This window comes from Cuculus canorus, chromosome 21 (assembly GCF_017976375.1).
Source record: "Cuculus canorus isolate bCucCan1 chromosome 21, bCucCan1.pri, whole genome shotgun sequence".
Classification (NCBI taxonomy): domain Eukaryota; kingdom Metazoa; phylum Chordata; class Aves; order Cuculiformes; family Cuculidae; genus Cuculus; species Cuculus canorus.
Genome location: NC_071421.1, coordinates 4,109,295 through 4,135,250, shown reverse-complemented (window position 1 = coordinate 4,135,250; position 25,956 = coordinate 4,109,295). Strand labels below are relative to the sequence as shown.

General features: G+C 49.4%; 1 protein-coding gene across 7 annotated transcripts in view; it reads right to left on the bottom strand.

The window, feature by feature from the left end:
• The window catches only part of CAMTA1 (calmodulin binding transcription activator 1), a 253,710-nt gene that overhangs the window by 37,752 nt on the left and 190,002 nt on the right, over positions 1-25,956 (bottom strand). For all 7 annotated transcript variants that reach the window (XM_054086012.1, XM_054086007.1, XM_054086006.1 and 4 more), the window contains exons 6-10: positions 21,196-21,349; positions 11,199-11,339; positions 6,793-8,648; positions 4,342-4,468; positions 3,432-3,566 (exon numbers count right to left, since the gene is read on the bottom strand). In XM_054086012.1, the coding sequence (XP_053941987.1) occupies positions 3,432-3,566; positions 4,342-4,468; positions 6,793-8,648; positions 11,199-11,339; positions 21,196-21,349 (2,413 nt within the window). The remainder of the gene's footprint in view (positions 1-3,431; positions 3,567-4,341; positions 4,469-6,792; positions 8,649-11,198; positions 11,340-21,195; positions 21,350-25,956) is intronic.

Genomic DNA, 25,956 nt, shown 5'->3' with positions numbered 1-25,956 from the left:
AGGCTGCTAAGTTTATCAGAGGAGTCAGGATGATCACACGGGAGTGCTTCCTCTATGAGAAGAAGAAAGGCTTTCTTTGAAAAGAAAACACATCACTGTTGTAATTAACTAGAAAAAAAAAGCAGGAAAATCAGGAGTTCAGTGTTCATTTGTACAACATCCAACTCCCCTGCAGGGTAAAGTAGGGAAAACTGAATAAAATCAGGGTGGCTGTGTTGGGTTTACAAAAGGGCACACTGTCCTCTACAGTTCAGATATAGGATGTCTTTTTCTATACTATAAAGACATTGTGGGAGACAATTTTTTTCCCTAAACTTATGTAAGACCAAAACCGCTTATCCTTCTCCTCTGCTGCCCCGGAGAACGGCTGCCTGTTAGCCCTGCCTCTCCCGAAGCAGTCACACCGGCTGGAATCGTTAGCTGTGTTTTAACAGCGCAGAACAACTCAAAGGGTTCCACTGAGTGAATTAAAAAGAATTTTCAAATTCTTGTCAATAGTTTGGAACTACAAATATTCCTTGAAATCCTTCCCTCAAGACTACGTAACAGGCAGTAGGGTAAGGATTTGAAGCAGGGCAATTAAAGTAAACAGAGGAGACAGGCTTTTGGTTATTTATTCTACTGATAGAATCAACTCACACTAGCTTATACCTCAGCTGGCTAAGCTAACATTTGTTCTCTAAGAATAAACGGGAAGATGTTGCTGGTCTTTTAAATAAGAGTGTAATGTGCTCCCTTTGGAGCTCTGTGCATCAAAGCAGAGGCTTCTGATAAGTCACGGTTAGTCTAATTATTCAGTCTTTTTTTTTTTCCCTGAAGGGCCTCTGCAATGCAGAGGTCCATTTCTTTTTCTCCCTCCCAGTTAGCGATGCCCTCGTTTGTTCGCTGCTGCAGTCCCCCTCCCTTCCACCGCCGTCACATCATAACAATCTCTAATTGAGAGCTTGCCCGCTAGCCGGGAGCTTCCAGACAAACTGCAGGAACGCCACAGACAGCACTCACAGTCACCTTCTGCAGCTCCTCCGAGTTCACCAGCACCGAGGGAATTGTCAAACGAGGGGTTTAAAACCCAGCCACTTTGCACGCCACTCTGGAGAGATGTTAACAGCTGAATATCAGCCTCCATCACCCCAGCACCAGCTGTACCTCACGTGCAAACGAAAGGTACAGACGAAAAGCACCTGCAGACTCTTCCATTACTCAGAAGTTGGACTAACTCAGTTTTGATGCTGAACATAAGCCTATGAGCCCTTCCTCTTTAAGAGCTGTTTCCATTTCTTGGCCCTGCAGCCAATTCACAAACCTCTCTTTACTCCAGCAATAACCACAGTGATCTGTCTCTTTTCCGCTTGTTCGACAAAAGTCGGAAGCAGCGCTGCCCTCGCTTCCCTGAAACATCCTTATTGTGTGTGGCATGAGAAACCCAGCAGCCACAGGTCCGAAAGCAGAGACAAACTAAACATTTGTGTCCTGTGACGTTACAGGGAGGAGGAGAGCCAGGGAAGGATGCGCCAGTCTGCTGCTAATGCGAACGGACACGTTGAACAGCTGAAGACACAGGCACCGTGCCACTCAAATCATGCCCGACGCTACTGTGATACTTCCCCCCGAGTTGTCTCCAAAAGCATCAGCTCAGACTGTGCACGCAGACACACGTTGCTCTGCCAGAACCCAGCTCAGAAGGGCTCCTCCTCGCTGCCTCTGGCGCTCCTGGGTTGTAGATGAACAGCGGATGCTGTCAGCAGCCCTGCCAGGGCGCTCAGGTTTGGCTCACGTGAGGAGTCCCCAGGCTCACGGCTGCTACCGGTACGGGGAAAAAGCTTCTCACAATAAAGAATTCTTCAATAAAGAAAGCTTTTTCTGTTAGGGCTTCCCAGACAGCACGAGGGACCCCAGCAAAAGCCTTTCAAACACCACCTGCCTACACTGACAGGTACTTGGCCCGAATTGAGCTAGAAACTGTCCAATATTTCTCCAGTTAAACAGTTCTAAGCACTTGCCATGTCCATCAAAGACATAAAATAACAACAAAACAGTAACGTATGCTTCAAATCTTTGTAATGACAGCAATATTTTAAAGGCATTAAACCCGTATCAAAGGTAACACCCACAGCAGATTTCCCAAAACGTGTGTATTGTGACCGTGTTTGCAGCTGACAGACAAAACAGGACGAGGTTAACTGACTGAGGAACCAACTATTAGCGCGTTATTTCTCTTGCCTTCAGTACAGCCCTGAGCAAACAACTACTTCTGTGACTTCTTCTGTGTAATGCTTTGTAGCACTAATATTAGTTCCCCAGCTATGAAATCTCTAAAGACGAAGGATCTGACCTTATCATAGCTGTCTCCTGTATTTAGCAGAGAAAACAGACACTTAGCGAATAGGTCACTGGGCAGGAACGCTGGGACTTTGCTAAGACTGCACAAAAGGCACTGCCCCAGCAGCTGACTCCGATGAAGAAAGATGAAAGCAGCATTACTGATTGCTCGTCCTTTCTCAGGGTGTCAAACAAACCAGCCCTTTCCCTGCATCTCCTCAGTCCAATCTGGAGTCTGCATCTCTTCAGCAATCGCTCTCGAAAGGGAAATGACTGTTTCAGACTCCTAAATTCCCCCGCTGTCCTTCTCATATTGCTCCTTTATAAAGTGCATTTTGGGGGCGCAGGACCACCAGGTAAACCTCAGCCTAAAACCTGGATGCAGCGTTGCCATACAAACCCCAGAGCCTGTGTTCCGATCCCTCGGAGCAACACTTGGATACCAGGGATCTGTTCTGGTCAACCATGGTTTCTTCTGCCAACTGCCTGGCTAAGATCTAAGGCTATTACGGTGTTCATCTCATCTCTGCAGGGCACAAGGCATGCGCCCACGTGTCTAGAGCGGCTGACTGCGGCTGTGATGTTCCGAGCGTGCCTGGCTGCCCTGGCACCGAGACTCTCAAGAGTCCGACAGAATCTGTGTCTGCCCCATTTGGTAACTCCTAGGTAACGAGGCGGGATGTTGACATCATAGCAGGGATGACTAAAGCTCCCTCATTCCTTAAACTCTCTCACCATCTTCCCCCTTTCTCCTTATGTAAATATGCATTTTCCTAAGCAAGTTCCAGTTTCAGAGTTCTCAGGGAAGACAACCGCAGGGTCGATGCTCCTCTCCTGCTAAGGACTGAGTAGTCCCCATTTTGGGGAAACAATCAGTTTTCTATTTAGAAAACGAAAACACCCCTTTGTCTCCTTTCCCATCAAACGCAGCACATTTTGTTCTCATCAAAAGAACTAATATGAAATTTCAGCAAAAGGTCTTTGATTAATTGTGCAACAGACCTTCCCCGCAGCAAGAAAACGTGTGCCTCTACGTCCATCCCCCACGCCAGTAGCGGTTTCTTTCATTCACAGTGCTACCATTTGATTAAAGAATATCGCATGCTTCTTACCATCCAAAGACAGCCAGTCATGCTGAGAAGAAGGCAGGGTTGGCAGAGCTCTGGCTTTATATTCAAACACCACAGAATTGGAGATGATCTGATTGTTGAAGGCAACTTGCAAAGTCACGAGCCCAGTGTCGTGAGCTAAAAGGAAAGCACACATGGTCAGACAAAGGTCTCCCCGCAAAAATTCATGGCTAAGTATGACCCTGTTGAACTCCCCACACGCTAAGCAGGAGGTTGAACGCAGATGTCATGAGAGGCGAGGAGGGGTTGACAATATTTTTGAGACTAGACAACTGAAGAGTCCAAAATACCCATCTGTATTTTCAAACGTGCAGGTTGTAAGCTTAGGAGTCATCTAACGACTTGTCTTGGCAAGAGCAGAATCACACGTGTTCCTAAAGATTAACCAGCCTCACCACGTTTCCAGAAGGAAGCTGGAGCCTAACAATGAATGTTATTCAGCATATGCTTAAAGTCATATACGGAGGGCAGCACTACTGAAAATCTCTGCAGGGAAGCTGGAGGTGTTCTCATCCTGCAGATACCAAGGACACAGTGCAGAACACAGGCAAATTAAGAGTCAGCAGAGCAGTGACTGCACCCCCCAATAACAGCTGCTCTTTGATCTGCTACTTCAAAACCAAATAGATGCCTAAAATTATTTCAAATTATTATTTTAAAGCTAATCCAGAGCTTCTAAAGAATATTTATTGTGATCTGTTGTGCTGTATCAAGGACCTAAAATGGTCTTCTCACGCTACATAGGTCAAAGAAAAAGGAAAAGCTTCTCGATGCTTATGCATGACCTTTCACATTGGTCCCGTGAGTTCTGTCAAGACGTCTACAGACGCTGATAAATCAGGCTAAGAGCTTCCTTCAAAAGCACCAGCTTTAGGAAAGAGGTGTTCCTTACCTGGGCAGTAGCAGCGCAGTACCCCTGGCTGAATTAAAGATGCAGGCACTGAGATCTGATCAAACAGACAGCTGTAATTATTGCTGGCTTCCTGCCATGGACCGGTAATGAGGACTTTTACTCCTCCCTGTGAGGAAAAGAGAGGAAGAAAGAAAAGGATTATAGAAGGACCCCACACTACAACGGCTGAACGGCAAACAGCACCGGGAGGGCTAACACCGACCCCGGTCACCAGCCACACCATCGCACCCGGCTCCCACCTCTGTGGGAGGAATGCAAACACCGTTCCATAGGAGAGATCTTTGTTTCTCTTCACACTGTGTTCCTGCCCACACGTTCAGGTCCGGTGCTTTGCCACCATGACCTCCTGCCCTTCCTGCAGTCCCACAGCAGCTCCGAGGGGATGGCAAACCTTTCCACGCGGTGTGCAAGACCACCTCAACGAGGCAGCTCCGGGAACTCCTGGGTGCTCCATCCCCATCTCTGTCCTCCCGGCACGGGTCAGCCAGGCTGGCCATCGCCACCCGGTACGGACACCGCCACGGCGTACAGGAGGAGCTGGACCACAAATCCAACCGACCAGGGGGTTCGGCTAAAACCAGCAATTGCACAGCCTGCGCTTTTCTGGCTGCTGTGAACTTGGGTCAAGTGAGGAGGTGCGAGGCCAGCGGCGAGGGCCCATGGGACGAGCCAGCCCCAACGGTGTCCATGCCCCCAGCCCATCCCGGTCCCTCCCCAGTCGGTGCATGAGCTGGAGCTCAGTGCCCACCAACCCAGCAGAGCCGTAGCTCCGTGCAGGGCTCCGTGTGGGCTCTGAGCAGGCTCCGTGCAGGGCTTGTTGAGGGCCTCCAAGCTGGCTCCGTTCGGGCTCGCTGCAGGGCTCCGAGCCGGCTCCGTGCAGGGCTCCCACCACTCCTGGTTCAAAGCCCTGCACCCACGCACGGCTCGGGTCCCAATAAAGCGGACACGAACCCGAACCAGCTCCGCCAGCAGCAATGGGCAACGAAAAACCACCCGCGTGGCACCAGCAAAAGAAGACAGATTTGGACCAGAAAGGGTGCAGGGCTGCTTTTAAATTTTTTTGGTTGATTTTTGAGACTTTCTGCACAAGCAAGAGTCAGCCTGACTGTGGGTAAAAACAGGGTCTGTAGCCCAACAATGCCAAATGACCCCGAAATATTGGCTTTTAGCGAACGAAGCCTAATGGGATGTGTTGCCAACAGACCGACACCATGTGCCTGTTGGTGTTAGCCAGGCGGCTGGGGAACGCCGTCAGCGGCCACCGTGGCACTGGCACATCAGCCCGTGTCACCGTAGAGGAGCCAGATGGGCATATTCAGATATGGTTTCCCACCACAACCAGGAGGAGGTAAACCCCGGCTGGTGGCGGGTGTCACCCTGGCTATTAGAGGGACTCTGGATCTGGCAGCCGGCAGAGGTGCCATTCCTAACACTCCCTAAACCATGTCCCTCAGCACTTCATCCACCCGTTCCTTAAACACCTCCAGGGAAGGCGACTCGACCACCTCCCTGGGCAGCCTTTCCTTCCATCTGTGGAGTGAACACCCATGTTTTCACATAGAGTCCCACACCGCAGAGTATGTGAACTGTTGGAGCCACTGCATACCAGCTCATCCCCTGCTCCTCTAACGCCGTGCTCCTGGAGCTGTCGCAAGACCATTCAGCTGAAGGTTAAGCCAACTCCTCTGCTTATTATTGCACATTCCTGCCGCCTCCTCAACGGCAAACTCGCCATCCAGCGGAGCCAGATGTACACTTACTTACGGGACTGCTGAACATCAGACAGCGTTAGTCAACGGGAATAGAGAGATCTCTTCCCGAGCAGTTATTGCACAGGTAGCAGACACACAGCGCTCCAAGGCTGGGCTTACAAAACCACAAAGGATCATTGTATTTAATTCAAAACATCTTGCCTCTCCATTACTGGCTCAAAACAGCCTCTTTCCTCCAGCATTCCTTTGCCTCAGAGGAGTCCGTGCCGCTGTCACCACGAACTTGTGGTGCACGCGGCTGATTTTGGATAATCTGTGGGACGGAGGTAAATGCTGAACTCATTAAGGGAATACAGGTCAGGAACTATGAGTATCAGAGCCAGATTTAAGGATCGGCTCCAGCTCGCAAACTCTGCTGCTCCCAGGTGGCTCGGCAGCACCACGAAGCCATCACGTGGTGGGAAACGCTTTGCTTTTCAAGGAAACAAAACATTTCTGTTCAGATGCTTCCTAAGTGAAGAAAGGGTCGTGGCAGGGTAATGAAGTGCTTAATTAAAAGTACACTCAGACATGCAAATGGCCTTAGACGCTCTGACTTCTAAGAGGAATATTTTAAAAGCCTCGTCAAAGCTTTAATAAACCCATTCTTGGGACCCCCTGTTAACAAAGCAATGGAAGAGAAAGCAGGAAAGTTAAGGAGTAAAAGCCCTAGACTTACCTCAGGGTAAGACCATTCTGGTGAATAATCTGTCACCATGAACAAGCGCCCACTCTGCTGTAGCAACCCCAGAGTGCCTTGTGCCGCAGCTGCTGAGACCACCTCAGCCACGTGCATGTAGGCCATGGTGCTGGCTCCGTTCTCCGTGCTGCTGAGCTGCATGTTGGCTTGCTGAGGACTGCAGCAAGGAATGCACATTTCAGCCTGGTTGTAGGTTGCTCTGTTACTGTCTTCAGGCTGAGACAGTCCGGCACTGTCCCCTGACACCAGCTGGTGTCCGTAGAGAGCATTGCTCCCACCTTCTACCGATATGAAATCATTAATTAGATCAGAAAACTGGTTGCTGAAGGAGATGTCAAAGTGGTCCAAGTTAAGCTCCATGTTGGAGGAGTTATTTAAGCTGGGATGGGCCACAGGATAGAGTCCTTGTACCATGTTACCTTGGAGAATAGGGAGGTTGTTCCCATTCCTGATAGTCCCGTTGGCCTCAGGCTGCAAGTAGTGTTCTGTGCTGCAGGCTTGAAGATCCCCTGATTTAAGTAGATTTTCATTCCCTTCTGCCTGCTGGGAGGTCTCCATGGGAACTTCAGCTTCTGCAGTCATAGCCTGGAAGTTTGCTTGGAACTGCATGAGCTGGAGAGAAGAGGTGGACTCTATTCTGGTTTCCACTGTGCCGTTACAGTTGGAAGTGGTTTGGGACGAGGACTCTGTTTTCACACTGGGGATTCCTAACGTGTTCACAAATGAGCCACTTGTGTCATTCAAATTGTTGTGAGTGTTTTGCTCAAGGGGAAGAGGTTTGCTGGCATCCTGCAGAAAGAAGCTGGGGGAAGGGGTCTGATGAACGTGAGGGCTCTGGACGGTCTGATTGAAGCTGGAAGAATAGTCCTTGTTGGAGTCAATGGCACTGAAGTCCATCTGCTCCAGGGTGGTACTTGGGCTCAGACCTCCTCCCGATGGAAGCAAACCTGAACCAGTAGTGAGGGTGAGCGTGTTAGATGCAGAAGTGGAGGAAAATGCTTCTTTGGACATCTGTTGTTCAAAAGATGTGTCCTCAGTTTTAATTTCTTTTGTGAGGGTTGTATTGAAGTTGAAGCTACGTTCTGTTGTGGGTGACTGCCTTATGTTGGTACTAATGCTGTCACTTTTCATACCTCCTCCACCGTAAGTCTGCCCTTGCTTGGGATTGTTAAGAAAACAGTCTGGGTCAAAATTCATGGTGGTTTCTGGAATTTTTCTATTTCCTTCTAAAGTTGTGGAGAGCACAAGTTCCTCAGAGACCGTGCTGGGGAGCATCGACAAACTCTCTGAACTGCCAGTAGTTGGAAAAGCAAACTTGTGTCCATCTGAACTTACAGCAAGTACCAGTCCTTGTGCTGCTGCATCTGAGGACAGAAGGTGTTGATTTGGGCCGGAGGTGGGTGACATGGTATACACAGCTTCACTGGTGACTTCTGACATAAATACGGTGGCACTTTGTGACAAGCTTCCCATAACCGATGCTACGGCCATACTGGACACACCAGTGACGGCCGGGCTATCCGCCATATCCGGGTCGCTATTTAATCCACTGCTGATGGACACGGGAGAATTCTGGGTCGTGTCAGGGACCTCCACCTGGTTGGTGGAAGAAACCTCAGTGCTGTTTTGGTGGAGCAACACCGGTTTAGCCACTTTGCCGTTCCTCTTCTCTCTGCTGGAGGCCTTGCCATGACTGTGCTCGTTCTTCCCTTCAGAGACATCGTTATTTTGAACCTCTGAATGAGCGCTGTACCCACCTGTCCGTGGTTCGACCTTTGGTGATATGATGCGATGTTTGGCACTGTTACACTTGTGATGCACACTGCTTCCTGCCCCTGTGCCAGAAAACAACATTTGCCATTCAGTAAATACAAAACTAAGACAATGCTAGTTGTGTTAGACTGGACATAAGGAGGAATTGCTTCACCATGAGAGTGGTGAGGCCCTGGCCCAGGTTGCCCAGGGAAGCTGTGGCTGCCCCATCCCTGGAGGGGGTTCCAGGCCAGGTTGGATGGGCCTTGGGCAGCCTGAGCCAGTGGGAGGTGTCCCTGCCCATGGCAGGGGGTTGGAACTGGATGATCTTTAAGGTCCCTTCCAACCCAAACTATTCTATGATTCTATATGTGTCTTGTGGCTATCGCAAAGGAAAGCCGTGCTTACACACACGCGTGTGTTGGAGAGAGTGACCACGCATATGGGAGAGTGCGAGAGGCCTTGGAAATAGAATTAATTCCTCACCAGTGCCAGATTTACAGCTCCTTTTCAATCTAATTCATAGATCCATAGCCAGCAACCTCAAAATGGGTGCACGCACACCCTCACCCCACCTAGCAGCTACCTTCTTACTCCCTGCCCCATCAGACAACTCGTTAGGAGAAAAAAATGGGATCTACAACAAGTTTCAGTGTTATTAAACACGCCTCATCTCAGTGCAAAGCGTGCAAAGCGAGGGTTGTTGCTGTCGGCCGTGGCAGAGGGTTTCTGCCTCGCAGCAGGCCCTGCTTCATCCATACCACGGACACGACCTCAGCCCCCGCGGCACAGACGTTCGGCTCGTCACGCTGGCTGATGTCGGGCGGTTTGACAACTGCTCTCGTGGGCTGGATGCTGACTGATAATCTGGAGGTGCCAGATGCCGTATCATGCTCCTGTCCCTGGCATCACCCTACCGTGTAGATTGCAGCCCTTATCTTCTTGTCATCATTGTGTCCATTACAGCTGCCGGTCACATCGTTAAAGAAGCAGTACATTAGCCGGCAGGATGCAAGCTTTCCCTCCCTTAAGGACAGTGACGCATTTCTCTTGTTCTAAGCTGTTCATACACTGACAGATAAACATTTTGTACTTCGAGAGGTCGCACACACAGCGCGCGATTAATATTGGTAGGGCCGAAGAACGCTCAAGCCAAGGTCACCAGAAGAGAGCCCTCCACAGAGTTCAACCAGCTGGTGCCTTTACTGGCCCGACAGAAGAGGAACGTCACCCGAGTTCCCAGGGGCTCGGAAATCAGGTAGGATGAAGTAAACAACTCTGTCTGCAAAGGCATCTCAGCCTCAAACTCTGGTGCAGGAACTGCTTTTGTTGTTTAAAGAACAGCCCATGAATTTTTGATGTTTCTTTCCTTAATTGATTCATTTTCCCCAGAATGAGGTAAGAACATTAATTATAGTACTGTATAGTGACTAAAAGGGGGAAAGAAACCTCCTCCTTATAGCTAATGGCTACAATTATAAATGCCATCTTCTGGGTAACAGAAAGCGCCTGTGTAGCCGCTTCAATTTGCTAAATCTTTTGTTCCTTGCCCTTGAAGGGGAACGTCTCTATTATGTGCTGGAGATTTGAATCAGGTCACTTAAAGTAGTTCAGGACAGTGCTTTTGAGACTAAATGCCATATTAAATCTTTCTATTCTCTTAGGTATAGAGATGAACGGGAACAAGGGAGAGGCTTTCACGCTGCCGTCTTTGCGGATGACAGTAAGGAATTGGGAATGTACGTGTCAATGTGCAAGCTGTTACAAAACAAAGTGCTACTGTTATGTTAAAAAGCATGCAGCAGACTTAGCACAAGACAAAACATCAAAGGGAAGAATAAAAGGATTCATGTTCAGATCTGCAAGCCTGGATCAAATACTGAGCCTTAAGGGTTGAATTTTAATCCAAACTCAGGTATTTCAGAGGTCACATCATTCTTACTTAAATCTTGATTGTATAATGCAACTGCCCCAAAAAGAAGAAGAAAAAAATAAACCCTTTGAAGCACTGACAGCTTTTCTTTATCAATTTTGCTACAGACTAATTAACGTGTCATGTATTTTACTTGACCAAAGTACTTGGAAGGGGTGGCTATAAAGCAGATGAGTTAGAAAAGTGAATCACTCGGCTTCCCACTCTCTCTATAAAATGCTAATACTAAGGATGTTGTTTCTTGCTGTTTCAGCCAAGCCAAAACCATCTTCTTTAACATAAAGAAATCTGTATTTTCGTGATACCTAAATCAAACCTGTCTTATCCCAGTGATAACTTGTCATTAACCACCTGAGCTCATTTTCTTCAGCACGGTGGGCTGCAGGGCAAGGAGTTCAGAGGGTGAAGCAGGAAGAATATCAAATTTTGAGGCTTCAGTAACAACATTTGAGTATGTAGAAGAGAATATGCCTTTGCGAGCAGGCCACAAGTAGAGAGCACTTATTAGAACTTGAATGTTTACAGTGTGTGTGAATTTTTTTCCAGAAGTTCCAGCTGCACCTTTTTATGCTCAAGATTTCTGTCACCTCTGCGTTCAGTGGGTATCAACGTTTCGCGATGCAGCATTTTTAGCACGTCGCACCTTACTCCAAGTCAGGATTAGGCTGCGGTCAGTTTTGTGCCCTCCCAGAGTACTCACCCAAGGTACCAGTGCAGAGACAATTGTGTGTCCGAGGCTGCGGTTTGGTCTGGTGACTATCGAGGATCTGCTGCACGAGCTGTTCCACTGAGAACCCTGAACTGCTGTTTCCATTGCTGCACGTCCACTTAATGCCATGAACTGCAAAGAGAACAGGAAAAATTCCCATCAGAAACTTAGAAAACCACCAAAACCCACTCCAAAAGAACAGCAGAAACCCATTCCCGCTGCTGCAGACCTATAAAATGCAACAATAATGGTTATTGTTTTAGTATTCTTTGTTCCCTGATACCTATAGGCTTCCAAAGACAAATCCTGGATTACGTGCGTACAGTGGGAACAAACCTCAGTAGAATACCTTTCTCTGTTTCAGTTTTTGGTTGACGGCAGCTCTCTGACTAAGCTGAAAAACGGTAGCGGCTCTCTGAACGGTGTGGGTAACCGTCACTAAAAACCTGCAAGCAGCAAAATACTCACTGATGATACTTTGCCGAACAGCATCTCATCTTGGTCTAGTTTTATACTACAGAACTCATATTTTTATTGGCCGAGCTGGATAACTTGCAGAAATCCTGTAAATAAGGTTTACAAGTATTCCTCCTCACATGACTATTTAAAGTGATGCAGTTAGTTTAGCAATGAGTCCCTCTCTGCTTGCTTGACAACCGCATTTATTGTTATTGTACCCAGCAGATCTCGCTTTCTGGTTTGTTCACAACTTGGAATTTCCTTTTAACACTCAGTATCTGTTATTATGTCTAAGTTTTAGTTTATATACACTTTACGCTTCAGTACCTCCACCCGCATTCATTTGATTATTCTAGGTGGATTATTCTGTCGTATGTGATGTTCTGCCCAGTGAGTGATGTTCAAACAGCAGTTTTGCAAAAAAATACATTGACAGTGACGTAAATGCAGTGACATTATTTGGAACACTTTTGGCTATACAAAGGCCAAGGGCAAGGTCCTGCACATGGGTTGGAGCAACCCCCGATTTCAGTGCACGATGGGGGATGATGGGATTGAGAGCAGCCCTGCAGAGAAAGACTTGGGGTGCTGGGAGATGAGAAGCTCGACATGAGCCGGCAACGTGTGCTCACAGCCCAGAAACCAACCATGTCCTGGGCTGCATCCAAAGCAGCGTGGCCAGCAGGGAGGGAGGGGATTCTGCCCCTCTGTTCCTCTCTCGTGAGACCTCATCTGAAGTATTGCATCCAGTTCTGGAATCCTCAGTGTAAGAAGGAGATGGAGCTGTTGGAACGGGTCCAGAGGAGGCCACAAGGATGATCCGAGGGCTGGAGCACCTCCTGTACGAGGACAGGCTGAGAGAGTTGGGGTTGTTCAGCCTGGAGAAGGCTCTGAGGAGACCTCAGAGTGACCCTCCAGTACCTGAAGGGGCTACAGGAAAGCTGGAGAGGGGCTGTTCACAAAGGCTTGTGAGGATAGGATGAGGGGCAATGGATATAAACTGGAGAGGGGCAGATTTAGACTGGACATAAGGAGGAATTTCTTCACCGTGAGAGTGGTGAGGCCCTGGCCCAGGTTGCCCAGGGAAGCTGTGGCTGCCCCATCCCTGGAGGGGTTCCAGGCCAGGTTGGATGGGCCTTGGGCAGCCTGAGCCAGTGGGAGGTGTCCCTGCCCATGGCAGGGGGGTTGGAACTGGATGGGCTTTAAGGTCCCTTCCAACCCAAACTATTCTATGATTCTATGCTTCTACGATTCTAGACCACATCGAGTTACCAAGAAGCTTTGCTTTCTTTCCAGTTACTTCAGAAATGCTTTGCTAAAGAAGTGGCCTCACACTTGTATCGCTAGGCGTAGTATCTATTTTGCAGCAGTACATCGGGGTTTGCTTCCTACTGCTGCTAAATCCCGTGCTGAGCCGCATATTATGGGGTGGCAAGACTGGTGAGTGTGTCACGGCTTGTGTATTCATGATGGTGATGCTGAAGTCTGAACCAAGCTGTGAGATGGAAGCTATGAAATAACGGATAGCTTTATAGCCGGACAATTCCAGTACCGTGCCTACTATTTCCAGGTCCTTCCAGTATAACAAAGTCTCATCATGGGTCTGCTGCCTCTGAGGAAAGGCCCTGCTCCAGTTGGTCCTAAAGGGCTGCAGCTTTAGCATCTCTCCACGTGGTGCAACTTTTTTTAGTGCTTATGCTCCTCCCGTGTTATGAAGGTTATAAAATAAAAAGCCAGTGAAGGGTGACAGATTGCAAAAAAAAAGAATGTCTGGATGCTTAATGCAAATTATCCACTATCTTGGCACATCCAATATGCAGATTCTCTCCCTCCCCCTTTTAAAGCAAACCTCCTGCGAGCTGGTGAGTCGTCAGTACTGAATACCAAATACTATCAAGATGGCTTTTAACATGTCACGCTTGGCTTCCTGACACATAATGAATCAGCAGGAAAGGAGACTTCTATAGAGGAGAAAGTGCGTTAGGGAAGGAAGGTTAATAAAAAGAATATACACATGCACTCTTCCTGCTTCTTAGAGGTTCAAAAACTGAAACCACTGTAGGACTACACTTGATTAAATATAGCCATAATGCAGGAACCCACAAAACAGGAAAAAAAGATTGAAGCTTAACAGAAACTCTGCGAAGCATTTTAATCTGGATTGCTGTTCAGGCTCCTCCTGCTGTGACTGCTCCAAGACCTTCCAGAGATACCACAAAACAGGTCGCAAAGCTGCTGCATTACACCAGCGACATATTCCGTGCTGCGCACTCTCTGCGCGGTGCCCACGGGAGTGGAGCCGGGAGAGCCACTAGCGCTTCACTGGGAGCTGGAAGGGAAGGGAGGCTGGAAGAGGGGCCACAGAGCCGCTGCTGCTCCTAGCAGAAATGCCTCCAACCTCTTTTTGCGAGCGTGGGCTCGCACCTTTCTTATCTTTCTTCCCTTTTGAAGAAAAGACAATAAAAATGACCTTTGGATATTGGCCCAGTAGCTCCCCATTCCTTAGCACGGTCAGGATTTTGTCCGACCATCATGAGCAAAGGAAAGAAAAATTATCTAGATCATCAGCAAAAAGGCAGCTCAGAAGCCAAAGGAAGCTCACACAGAAAAATATCATTTTTCCAGGTTTGTTATGACTCCCTGGCTATTTCTGCCACCTTCTGCTGCTGGTGGGACTCAGTCCTTCACAAGTCCCAGACATCCTCCTCCTCCCCATCACTTTCAGTCACTTTGGTGTCTCACCTTCACTCCAGACCCAACACCAGCAAGGGCTAAAACGCTGCCTGTTTCTCTCTCTGTGGTTTCCTCCACCCTAAGCAAAACTGGTCCCTAGAACACCTTCCTACATTTAAATGTGATCATTTCACCCTGTTTCTCTCTCTGTGGTTTCCTCCACCCTAAGCAAAACCGGTCCCTAGAACACCTTCCTACATTTAAATGTGATCATTTCACCCTTTCTGAATGCTCTCAGGCGCTGCTCTTTGCCACTTCCTTCATATTTTATTCCAGTTTCTACTCCAGAGCTCTTACTCTTCTCTATGCCGTACGGACGACACAGCTCATGCAAACACGCGTATGTGCACGAGACGGTGAAGCCATGAAGACCCCGTATGCTGCTCCTTCACCCCGTTTTGACAGGTAAGGGCCCATCTTTTGGTACTTGAGTACTAAAGATGACATCTCCCTCACGAAATGGATGAGCTGGATAGCCTGGCAGGGCTGGAATATTTGGAATCATCAAGGTCAGGTTTCTGTTTGGCTCTCCTCGGCGTATCTCGGACGCCCCACTGCGAACCCCTGCGGTTGAGTCCTGCCCTTGGCTGCTCCCGACCGACACAAAACGCTTTGGAAATCCTCCCGAGCACTGACGGCAGCGTGAAAGGGGCCTTTGTGCCACTGCCCTGCTGACCGCAACGAAAGCCGCCTCGCTGCCTCCATCCCGCTCCACCAACTGTTGATACGGGAGGCTGTTTCCATGGTGATGGTCAATTGGAAATGGCAGCCTTGTCCCTTCCATTTTCACTGAGCTGGTGTTGACAGAAGTGAAGGCCTCGCTCAGATTTCTCAGTTCGGCTGCAGGAGATTCTCATTAGGTTTATCCTTTCATATCCAGGTGCCTTCACACAATTCAGCTTTGATTTTCCAGCCCTCCACTTCCACTCTTCACTGGTTACGAAGGATTCTCAGGACCCGCTGCTGGTGGGGAAGATCACCTTGCGCATCTGCTGCTTCTCCATGACACTTCCTGAATGTTAATGCCGTTGTAGGGACTCGTGCAGACGTTTTGCTCCCAGCTGCTCTTTAAAGAGAAGGATTTCTTCCAAAGCCAGACCTCTCCTTGAGGGCTTGCTCAGGTGCAGCGGGAAGCACACGTGGCACAGTCGCCCTTGGGAGGGATCCGTGGGACACAGCTCCTCTGAAGCTGCTCAGAGAGCAACTTCTACCACTTTTATTTAAAGCTAAAGGAGTTTTTACTCAATCCCCCCAAACTTCAGGGCTGCTCACACATGACAGAGCCAAGCTCTCTCACAGGGCTCTCCCCGCCATCCTCATGCACCTGCCTGGAACGAAGCGCCCATTGCAACGGGCGTCCTGGCCCTGACAGCGTTAGCCCAGACCCAGCTGCCACCCCTGGGCTGCTCCAGATTCCTGTTCTGTTTGCCAAGCCCTGCAACATCCGTGGAGTGGGGACAGCACAGGCACTTCGTCCCAATTGGGTTTAGCGCTGCGGAGCCAAGAGGCCCTTCCCGCTGCCCCCGCTCCATGTCCATTGCCCTGTGCTCCTCTCCCTCTGTGGCTCTGGGGCAGCAGCACCTGGCATCCCGCATCCTACATCCCATATCCCACCACCCCATACCCTGCATCCTATACCCTGCATCCCCCCACTCTTGCATCTCGCATCCTTCCAGCCTGCATCCCACCACCCTGTACCCTGCACCATGCATCCCACATCCCTCCACCCTGCATCCCTCCACCCTGCACCATATGTCCCACATCCTGCACTCAGCATCCCTCCACTCTGCATCCTGCATCCCTGCACCCTCCATCCTGCACCCTGCATCCCACATCCCTCCACCCTGCACCCCTGCACTCCGCATCCCGCATCCCTGCATCCCACACCCCACATCCCTCCACCCCGTACCCTGCATCCCACATCCCTCCACCCTGCATCCCGCATCCCTCCACTCTGCATCCCGCATCCCTCCACCCCATACCCTGCATCCCACATCCCTCCACCCTGCATCCCACATCCCTCCACCCTGCATCCCTGCACTCCGCATCCCGCATCCCTGCATCCCACACCCCACATCCCTCCACTCTGCATCCTGCATCCCTCCACCCTGTCCCTGCATCCCACACCCCTCCACCCTGCATCCCGCATCCCTGCATCCAGCATCCCGCATCCCTGCATCCCTGGATCCCTGCATCCCGCATCCCTGCATCCAGCATCCCGCATCCCTGCATCCCTGGATCCCTGCATCCCGCCAGGTGGCGCCAGCGGATAAGGAACAGGCGGAGGCGTGGGGACAGGCGAGGTGTCACTGTCACACTCATCACCCCGGCACTGGTCCCACTGGTGCTTACTGGTCCCTCACCTCCGGCTCTGCCGAGGAGAACCGAGCGCGATGGGAGATAAACCCGGGGCGAAGGGCAAAGGAAGGCTGGAGCCCCCAGGAACCCTCGCTGAGGTTCTCCTGTGGCTGCACCCGGTTTAACACCCAACTTTTGGAGGAGATTCCTGGGCTGAGCTCTCCCCAGGCTGGTTTCACGGAAGGATCCGAGCTGCGTCTCGTCGAGGTGAGGAATGGAGCAGCGTCTGGAGCGATGCCGCGCATGGAGGGACTCAGTGGGACAGAAGAACCCATGCGGAACCGACTGCTCTGTGCGCTTCTCAACAAAAACTAGATGGTTGCAGGAATGTGCCAGTGCTGTTCCAGCAAAACCGGACCTCTGCGTTACTAAAATAACCTCTTTTAAATAATCTAAGTTAGTTCGGAGGTGGAGCTCAGTGGGAATCTGCTCGTTTCCTCCGAGGGTTCCTTTGCAGCTGTGACAATTCGGGTGGGGAACGGCAAAAATCAGCCCACGGAGTATTTCTGTACAACTGATCTTTTGAGACTGACTATAAAAAAAACCCTTAAACACGAGTACAGAAACTGAACATAAAGTTATGTCAAGATAAAATACCCAAAAATCATTTTCAAATCATATTAATGCCGATTACTGCCATTTCACCTTCATTCTGGACTACAAAGGTTTCAATCCTTCGCCGGTGGCACACGGATGCAGTTCCAGGTCACCTCCAAGAGCCCCGGATCGGTTCATTTAAATGGGCAGAATAGAAGGAATCGGTGACTCCAGGGAGAGGCAGGAGCTGCCCGTGCCCAGAGGTGTGAAGTGTGATGAACGCCACGTGAAACCCCCGGTTTGCCCAACTGTGGCTGCGTACAGGCGCTAGGAACGCAGCAATCGATTTCCAAGCAGCAGAGGAATGAAAAAAAGCTGTTTTCCGAAAGAAAGAGAGCTCTTAATTATAGTGGACCCAAACCAAGGATTGCAACGCAGCACCAGCTGTGAGCCTGTACCTCCAACTTTGCCAGGTGAGGGATGAGAAAGCCAAAGGGGGATGATTTGGAGACCCCCCTCAACATGCGCTGGCCCACGATTCGCTGATCATATGGAGTTTATATACAGAATTCTGCCGTCCTGGAATCTGTCACTGAATTTTGCTTCTACCACCAGATGCCTCTAAGGACATCTGCTAATCTGTTCAGAGAAACCTCGCAGCAAAGCTATAACGGGGCACAAGGCAGGGAAATCAAAAGCGACGCCAAATTGAGTCCCGCTCTTCATATCAGGCATCCCGAAATGACTTACAGGTGTCTCGGACAACGTTCCTGCAGCATTTTCACGTATTATTGCTATTCGCTTCACACAAATGTCCCAAAAGGTTATGTTCATACAGCAGCAACGCACAGGATGAGCCTTTTGGTTCAGACAACCAGTTAGGACACTGCTGACAGTCGGATTATCACCGGTCTGTCATCAGTAGCAAGAGGTTTCAGTGGAGGCTTTACAGCCCTCCCTGTGCTTCCTGACCACTTTTACACCTCTACAACAAGGTGCCCCATCTCCTAGCCTGGAAGGAAAAAGGAATCATCCCTGCCGGAGGCTGCTTCAGCCCCAAGGATGGCCAAACTGACAGTCCACGCAGGACAATCCAGAGGTCATGGATGTCCCTGTGGATACACTGGAACTAATCCAAGAATCCAAAGCCATGAGAACTCAAGCCAGGCTGATTAATTAATTATTTACGGTCTCAACTCAGTTGGTGATGTTGAAAAAAAACCCAAATCCTCAGAGCATCTACCGTGAGTATTTACCTTTCGTGGATGTTCTGATGGGTTAATTTTAGTCTCTTAATTAGTTCATCTACCAGCTACATTAGAACAAGGTAATGGTGTTTCTGAGAGCTCTCAAGAGCTGTACGGCCACCCTGAAAAGGCATTTTTTCATCTATAACCACCGGTGCAAGCACAGTCACAGCATTAGGAAAAAGCCACCTCTGAAGCCTGTCGAGCAGCTCTGGGTTCAAAGAGGTCTCCTGCAAGACCAGGGCAGGAGCCACCTCTCAGCAGCCCCAGGCTCGGAGTGCTGCTCTGCTCACGGAGGGGACGCAGTCTGAGACCAGGAGCCCATCCCATGTGCCTGCCAAAGACTCGCTGAAGCCTGGACTAACTTTGGGATGATGCAGCGGGGAAGAAAGAGGGAGCTGAGTGAATTAGAGATGCGAGAAACGTGAGCAAACTCCCTGCTCGTCCCAGTCCGGGTGTCTGCATTTCAGGAAAAACAGTTTGATGTATTTGTCTGGCTCAGACTCTCAGACCGATGCCTCTCTCCCTGCCAGCCATCTGCCACATCACTTTTAGTTCTCTGGGCACACACGGCCAAGAGAACATGCTCCAAGCCTTTGGATGCCACACCACTGACTCTGCTATCCTAGATTCTGACATAAAAGCTTCAGCACCTGACAGAGGTCAAAAGCTTTAATACTCGACTCTGGTCGAGGCTGAGTAGGACTTGAACAAACAGCGCTTGTTCTCAGCAAGGCAGGAATTGGACGCTGTCATCAGCCTCTGACCGGGAGGAGGCATTTTCCCCAAAGGCAGAACTAGAATGAGCTTCTCCTTCTATTTCTGATTGACATCAACAGACTGAAACAGGCTGCAAAACTGTCCCAGCAGGTACAGCATTTGGCCTCGGAGCTTCATGCCCACCTTGGCTGGATCATCACTACCTTAGTCTCGAACATGAAATTCTTATGAAAAACAGCAACCAAGAAAACAAAAGAATCCCCCAAAACCTCACACAGCTTCCAGATCCCAAGGAATAAAACTAGATGTACCTCAACACGGAACAGGTAAAAGGGTGAGACTGTGACAACGCTTTGATTAAGTCATAGACAAATCTGCTTTAGGGCAGAGAAATTTGGAAACATCAGGCAATCAAACCGTGAAGTCTGTGAAAGAATGTGATTAATGCAAAAATGTGATGAAACTAATGCGCTTGGCTCCAGAATTTCATGGCACACCCAAGACTGGAACCAAATCTGATGGCTTCTTGGCGAGCAGTGCCCCTCTCTGTTCCCCGACCACGGTCACCTGTGTCCTCTTTGTTTTCTAGGTCTCAGCAGAATCTAAAGTTTTTATTTTAGCTCCATTTCTAAAGATGCGTTTCCCAAGATTTGTATCCATAAACAGGGACGTGTACACGCATATATACTCTGAATAATTGTGCAGAATTTCACTCTTCCCTCCTGAGACATAAAAGAGCCAAGTGTTATTAAATTTACGGCGAGTTTGTTGTAGTTTTCACATAATTTTCTTGATGCACTGCAGATTTTTTAACAGGCTGCCACTTCCTCTCCTGTTTAATGTTAAGGTACTTGTCCAGTCTCAGCTACACTGTCAAGACCCCAGATTTCTGTTTGAGGTTATCAGTCCCAGGGGCAATATTCTGTTTAGCAAATGTGCCATTTACTCTTTTCCCTACTGCTCGTCTTCTGCCCTCCAACTTTGCACGGAAAAGGTCTGCAAAGCCTGGGATGCAACAAAGAAGCGGTGCAGACTCAGATTGCTAACGCTGCGTCAGCGCGAGACTGATCTTTTGCTGACAGCTGAGACACATCAGAACATACCTAATGGCTGTGACCTCTCATTAAGGAAAGCTGGGTATGACACCAGCGTCCGTCCAGGGCATGGGTGAGGGAGAAAAGCAGACCTGGTTTTTGTTGACTCAGATGCAGGCACCTAGATTGGGTGTTGTGGTTCCTGCAGTCAATTTTCTCTCGTTTACAGACCCACGTGATGCCCAATTTTTCTTCCTTTCATTGCAAAAAGATGTTCGTGTGCACATTGGGACGCATTCTCCAGGGAAAGACTGACAATGTAATTGTGATGTGAAAGAAGATGTTCTACTCCAAGGCAGAGAGGTCTAAAGAACCACTGGTTTACAGAGGAAACTTTCTCATCACTCTGCGCATCTAAGCGTCCTTCGCTTTAGACTGCAAAGTTGAACAGTAGTAAATGATACCCACCCTGGAACACACAGCTCCACGGAGTCCGTCTGTAAGAAACAGCGACCCATTCCGTTCCAACATTGAACCTCACAATCATGGACTGCCCTTGGGGGAAACCTACCTGCCAATATTTCAAGGCTCTCTGAAAGTGAGTCGGTGCCTACAAACAGTGCTTGAAAGTGCGAGACCATAGGTAAATTTTTTTCCCTGCACGTGGAGGAGACCTTTTTTTTTAGTATATGACCTTGTTTGGAAATGTCTGGGCAGCTCTCATACCATAGATTCCAGAAGTGTTCAATACCGGGCAGAAAGAAAGTACACGCAGATGCAAGTTGAGTTTGACTGTGACAAATGACTCCTTCACAGGGACGGCTGGTGGCAGCGAGAGACATCGTACTCTAAATTAACCCTTCATAAAACAAAAGAGAAAGAAAGATTCTACACACTCACACATCGGTTTGAGCTGTCCGATGAGTTCCTCTTTTGTCCACTTTGCCCATTCCTTCTTGTCGGTGTTGATTGAGCACAAGATGGGGCCGCACGGTTTCCCACAGTCCTCGATGGCGGGGACATTCAGGTAGTGCACCAACACGATGTCTGGGTTCTGCAGGGAAAGCAGAGCAAAAGTTACATCGTTGGGCCATGCCTCCGCTCAGGGCTCTCTGCATTTACCTTCCTAATTAAAAACATGACAGAAAACATCATAATTAGATCTCAGTATGTACCAGGTTTCCCCGAGATCAGAGCTATTCTTTAGAAGAGGTGGCAAAAGGTGAGGCACGACAGTTTGTATGCAGCTTCCCCCCAGCCCCTTGCAACTCTCCCCGCGTGTGCTCAGAGTGAACCTCTTTTCCAACCCATACGGCGCCGAATACTTGCAAAAGTCCTGCAAACATCAGTTGCGACAAACACCAGGCAATTTGCTTTCAGGTTTCAGGGACCTGTGATCTGTTTCAACAATGCTTTCATCAGTTCTGCTCCACGTTGGGCTATTTTGATTCACCTGAGAACATTGGTAACAGCCACGCTTTCCAAACTGTGGCAGAAAGAGGGAGGGCAGAGCCACAGGGGCTCCCAACAGCCCCAAGGATAGGCTTTTTTTTTTCAGCCAAGCCCCAAATTCTCTGTCTTTTGAAGATCCTGCAGCTCTGGGATGAACCCAGAGGGCTGCAGAAGGTTGGCACTGGAAGGGACCGTGTCCTTTGCAGAGCTGCTGCAGAACAACTGCGTGGCGCTCGCTCCTGCAGGGCTGTTTCACACTCCCCTCTCTCCCCGTGCACCTTCGCACGGGGGCTGAAAGAGGGGATGCAACACCGCTTTGACGCACTGCAGCGCCGTCCCACTGACACAGGAGCTTCAAGGAGGGAGCCGAGCAGCGTGTTACCACCCCGCGAGTAAATGAATCATCTTAACAACAGCAACAGAAACAACTCCGCTGGTTTCCCAACAGCATCCCAGGGAGATGGTACAATAGATAATAACGAGATTGAGAAGCTGATTTCTTTCCCTTAAGTCATTTACTCCTAAGTTCACAAACTTTAATGACTGCTTTGGAATTATTTATAAAAATAAATAGGATAATGGTGTAATTAAAACTCTAATGTTTCATTAATGCTGTTGGAGCCCTGTTCTGAGTGGGAACACAAGCCATCGCTCGTTTGAAAAGGTTGTGCTAATGGGAGCACTTGCTTAGGAAACCCGCAGAGGGCTGGAGCAGTACGTGGCCGAGGAAAGGCCAGCGGAAGGTACCTTCCGATGGCCAAAACGCAGCTCTGAAGCCAGGCACCCGGAGCCAGCCCGCGGCCGGAGCAGGGGCAGCACTCACAGCTGCCGAGCACGGGGGTGACCGCGCAGCCCCTCATGCACCTGCACGCAGGGAGCATCCTGCACGTTCCTGAGATGAGGAAGCTGGTGGTCGTGTCTCACAGCTCCTCAAGGCTTGCTGAGGCTCACAGCTGGAAGGCTGCCCTTTCACGTAGCCCCGCAGAGCGTGCCCTCCCTCTGCCTGCATCCCCATGCACGCTGGTACCCAGCAGCGAGTCCCTCTGTCCGCAGGAGCATCTCTCTTTCCCTTTAGGAAGGCATGCAAGCAGGAACTTGCATTTCCCCCCTCCCTCTATTAATGGAAACTGTAAATGTGTTGGGTTGGGGAGGGGGAAGGGGTGTTCTGTGAAGATTCTGCTGGATTGCAGCATCCAATTCTTGCAGCCTGTGTTAAAAAGAGCTGTAATGCACAGAGAAGAGACAAGGAAACCTAGGAAGGAACTGCTAACAGCTTATTTCAGCGGAGTTTTGCAATGTGTTAAAGCAAAGAAAACTACCAGCTCTCTTGTTCCCAGGATTCTCCCAGAGACAACAATCGGACCTTTTTTGTCCAATTTTTACATGTCCCAAACCTTCCATTTCACAAGGCACATCCAGGCAGAGGAGGACACATGAAACCACTGCATCCTCTCTCTCCCCACTGCGGTGCAAATCCCTTCACAGATTCCTTTCAGCATTCCAGCTTCACCCTCTGATGGGGACTGGGGTGGCAGCCAGGGCTCCGGGGGCATTAACGGGGTGGCAGAGACGCTTCCACCGTGAGCGGACGGTGCCGCTCGGGGCTGAGGAGGGGATGAAGGGGAGGTCTGAAACATTACGGTCCTCATGCATAATTCAGAAAAGACTCTGATAATAAAACTGATTACCTCTACACCCAAATAGTCTCCATCAGCTAATTTAACGTAATTAATGATTTGGATGATGAAGTAATAAAAAGTAATATGCTTCAGAGATTTTGTGTACAGACGTCTCTCGCTCTCGGAAGTTTCAAAGGCGAGCGCAGGACACGCGGCGTGTGGCGCTGGGTGACTCGGCACTTCTGCAGGTGCTGCTTCCCTCGTTTCGGATAAACTGCATTTCTCCCAGCGTGACGGCGCCTGTTTGTCACCCAGCAAGCCCGGACGACGGGGACGCCTGGCTTCACTGCAGCAGGACCAAGCGGACCTCAGCAGGGAGCTGGCACTGGAACTGAGATTTATTATATATGTAGAAGCACACAAAATAAACACAAAATAACCAGGTTTGTTCTTTGTGTCCCACAGAGATGGGAAAGACTAAAAGAGAAATTACAAATCTAACTTGCACGCGGGATGTGCCCCCGGCAGAAACCCTTCCCCTGGGTGGCAGAGAAGCCCTGCAGGGAGCCCTGAACTTGGTTGCAGCTCGCTCTGGAAATGAGCCTGTCGGAAAGCCGCCCGTAATTTCAGTGCTGGAACCTCTGCAGAGCTGCTCTGCTTCCCACGCATCCAAGTCAAAGTTGCTATCATCTGTCCCTGACCTGGGCAAGGCTCCCGGGCACGCTGCCGGAGTGAGGACGCCTCCTCCGCAGAGCCTCTGTCCAGTGGAAGAGGAATTTGCTCCAGTACCCCTGGAGCTGTAGGGGATGCAGGAAACAGTGCAAGAAGTGGTTAAAAAAAAAAAACCCACAAAAAGCTGTTAGTTTTGATAAAGAAAAATGCAGCTGCAACATCTGTCTGACTCTTGTTTGCAGCTTCATCAGCACTAAGTGGTCGATAAATCAGACTGGCGTGGTGTTACGTTTCTTCCGTGGCTTAAACATTAATCTAGTGCCAGTTCTCATGAAAAATGAAGGAGAAAAACTAAGTGATAGGGAATGTGTACACATTATCCAGAAAGTAATAATAGCATGTTCTGCTGCTGCAGACCTCCCTCCCAGCACGACTGCTGGAGCAGCCCGCGGCCGCCCTGTGCTACCCATACACGCTGCTTAAATTAACCAAGTAAATCAACTATTGTCTGCTCTGTGTTTGTGCTTCACGATAGCATAAAACAACGCTGGAACAAGCCAGGCTGCTCCGGCTCCCGGTTCCGGCAGGTGGGGAGGGCAGAAATGCAAAGCAGAGTGGTGAAGGTCCGATGGATGCTCAGGCGCAGGGATGGCAGCACCACCAGGGAAACGCGACTCTCACCTCACGTTTTAAAAGGAATCAAGATTCAACAGGGTTGGGTGCTTCGCCATGTGCTCCCCGGTTCCTCTTTGGTATCGTGGTAAGGGAAGGCAGAGTGCAATCGGGAATGTAATTGTACTCTGGCTCTACATCTCACATCTCAAAAGCACGACTACGGGGTACAGAGCCACCGCAGGGCAGGGTTTGCATTAAAAAAAAATACATTTTTTTTCTTTTGTTATTTTCTGATTTAAATCTACTCTATCTTTCTTCTTCCTCTGGCTGCTCCTGGCGTCCCTTGACAACCTGAATGTTTCTTCCAATAACAAACCAAGTTTTCTTCCAAAACCAAGCCCATCGCATCCCTACAACATCAGTGACATGGGTGAACCCCGACTGCTCTGCAGGAGCTGTGAGCTCAGGTCCCTATCAGCCTGCAAAGAGCATCCTTAGCTGGAACACCGAATCACCTCTGTGTGCTGGCTGAACAGAAACACGAGGGAAAGCCATCTCCTGAGCACCTCCTCCTTGAGCCAGGCAACTCCAGCAGAGCTGAACGCAGACGATCCCCCAGGAGAATCTCAGGAGAAGGCAGCAGAGGAGCAGAAACGGTCCTGAGGTATTTTTCTTCCCCTTAAAAGAAAGGTCCAGAGTGGTGTCCAGGATTTAGCAATACAGCGGGTTTGAGTTGAGTTACCCCAAAACAACCCCAGGAACCAGTGGAGTCCTGTCCAGGGCAAAGTCCAGAGAGCTCTGAAGAAGCTTTTCCTCGTATGTGAGCCTGGCAGCAATCCTGTGGGATTACAGCCAGCGCGTGGATCCGCCTGGTCATCATCAGGCAGCATTTAAATAGTGCAAGCAGCAAAGTAAGAGAGTCTTAATATAGAAGAAATACCAAACACGCTAATGCATCATCAAATGTGATCTATTTGAAGGTATTGTATAAACAAAGAGCTGTCTCTAAATACTCCCGGGGATTGTATTTATTTAACACGCACTTTGAAAGACACAGAAAAATACAGCGCTGTAATTCCTGGTCTCCAAAGTTCCAAAAAGTAATGGATTTCTGAGTTGCCCATTATCTTTCACAGCAACACCTCCTGTGACAGTGAAAGGCAGAACAGACGGGCGACACCACACAACTAGAAGCGTGCAGCAGAATAAAACAAAAGGCACTCCTCTCTCTCTCACGCAGGTATTATTCTTCTGGACAATGGAAATTTCTTTTCATCTGTGTCACTGCTCCCAGCTGGAAGCT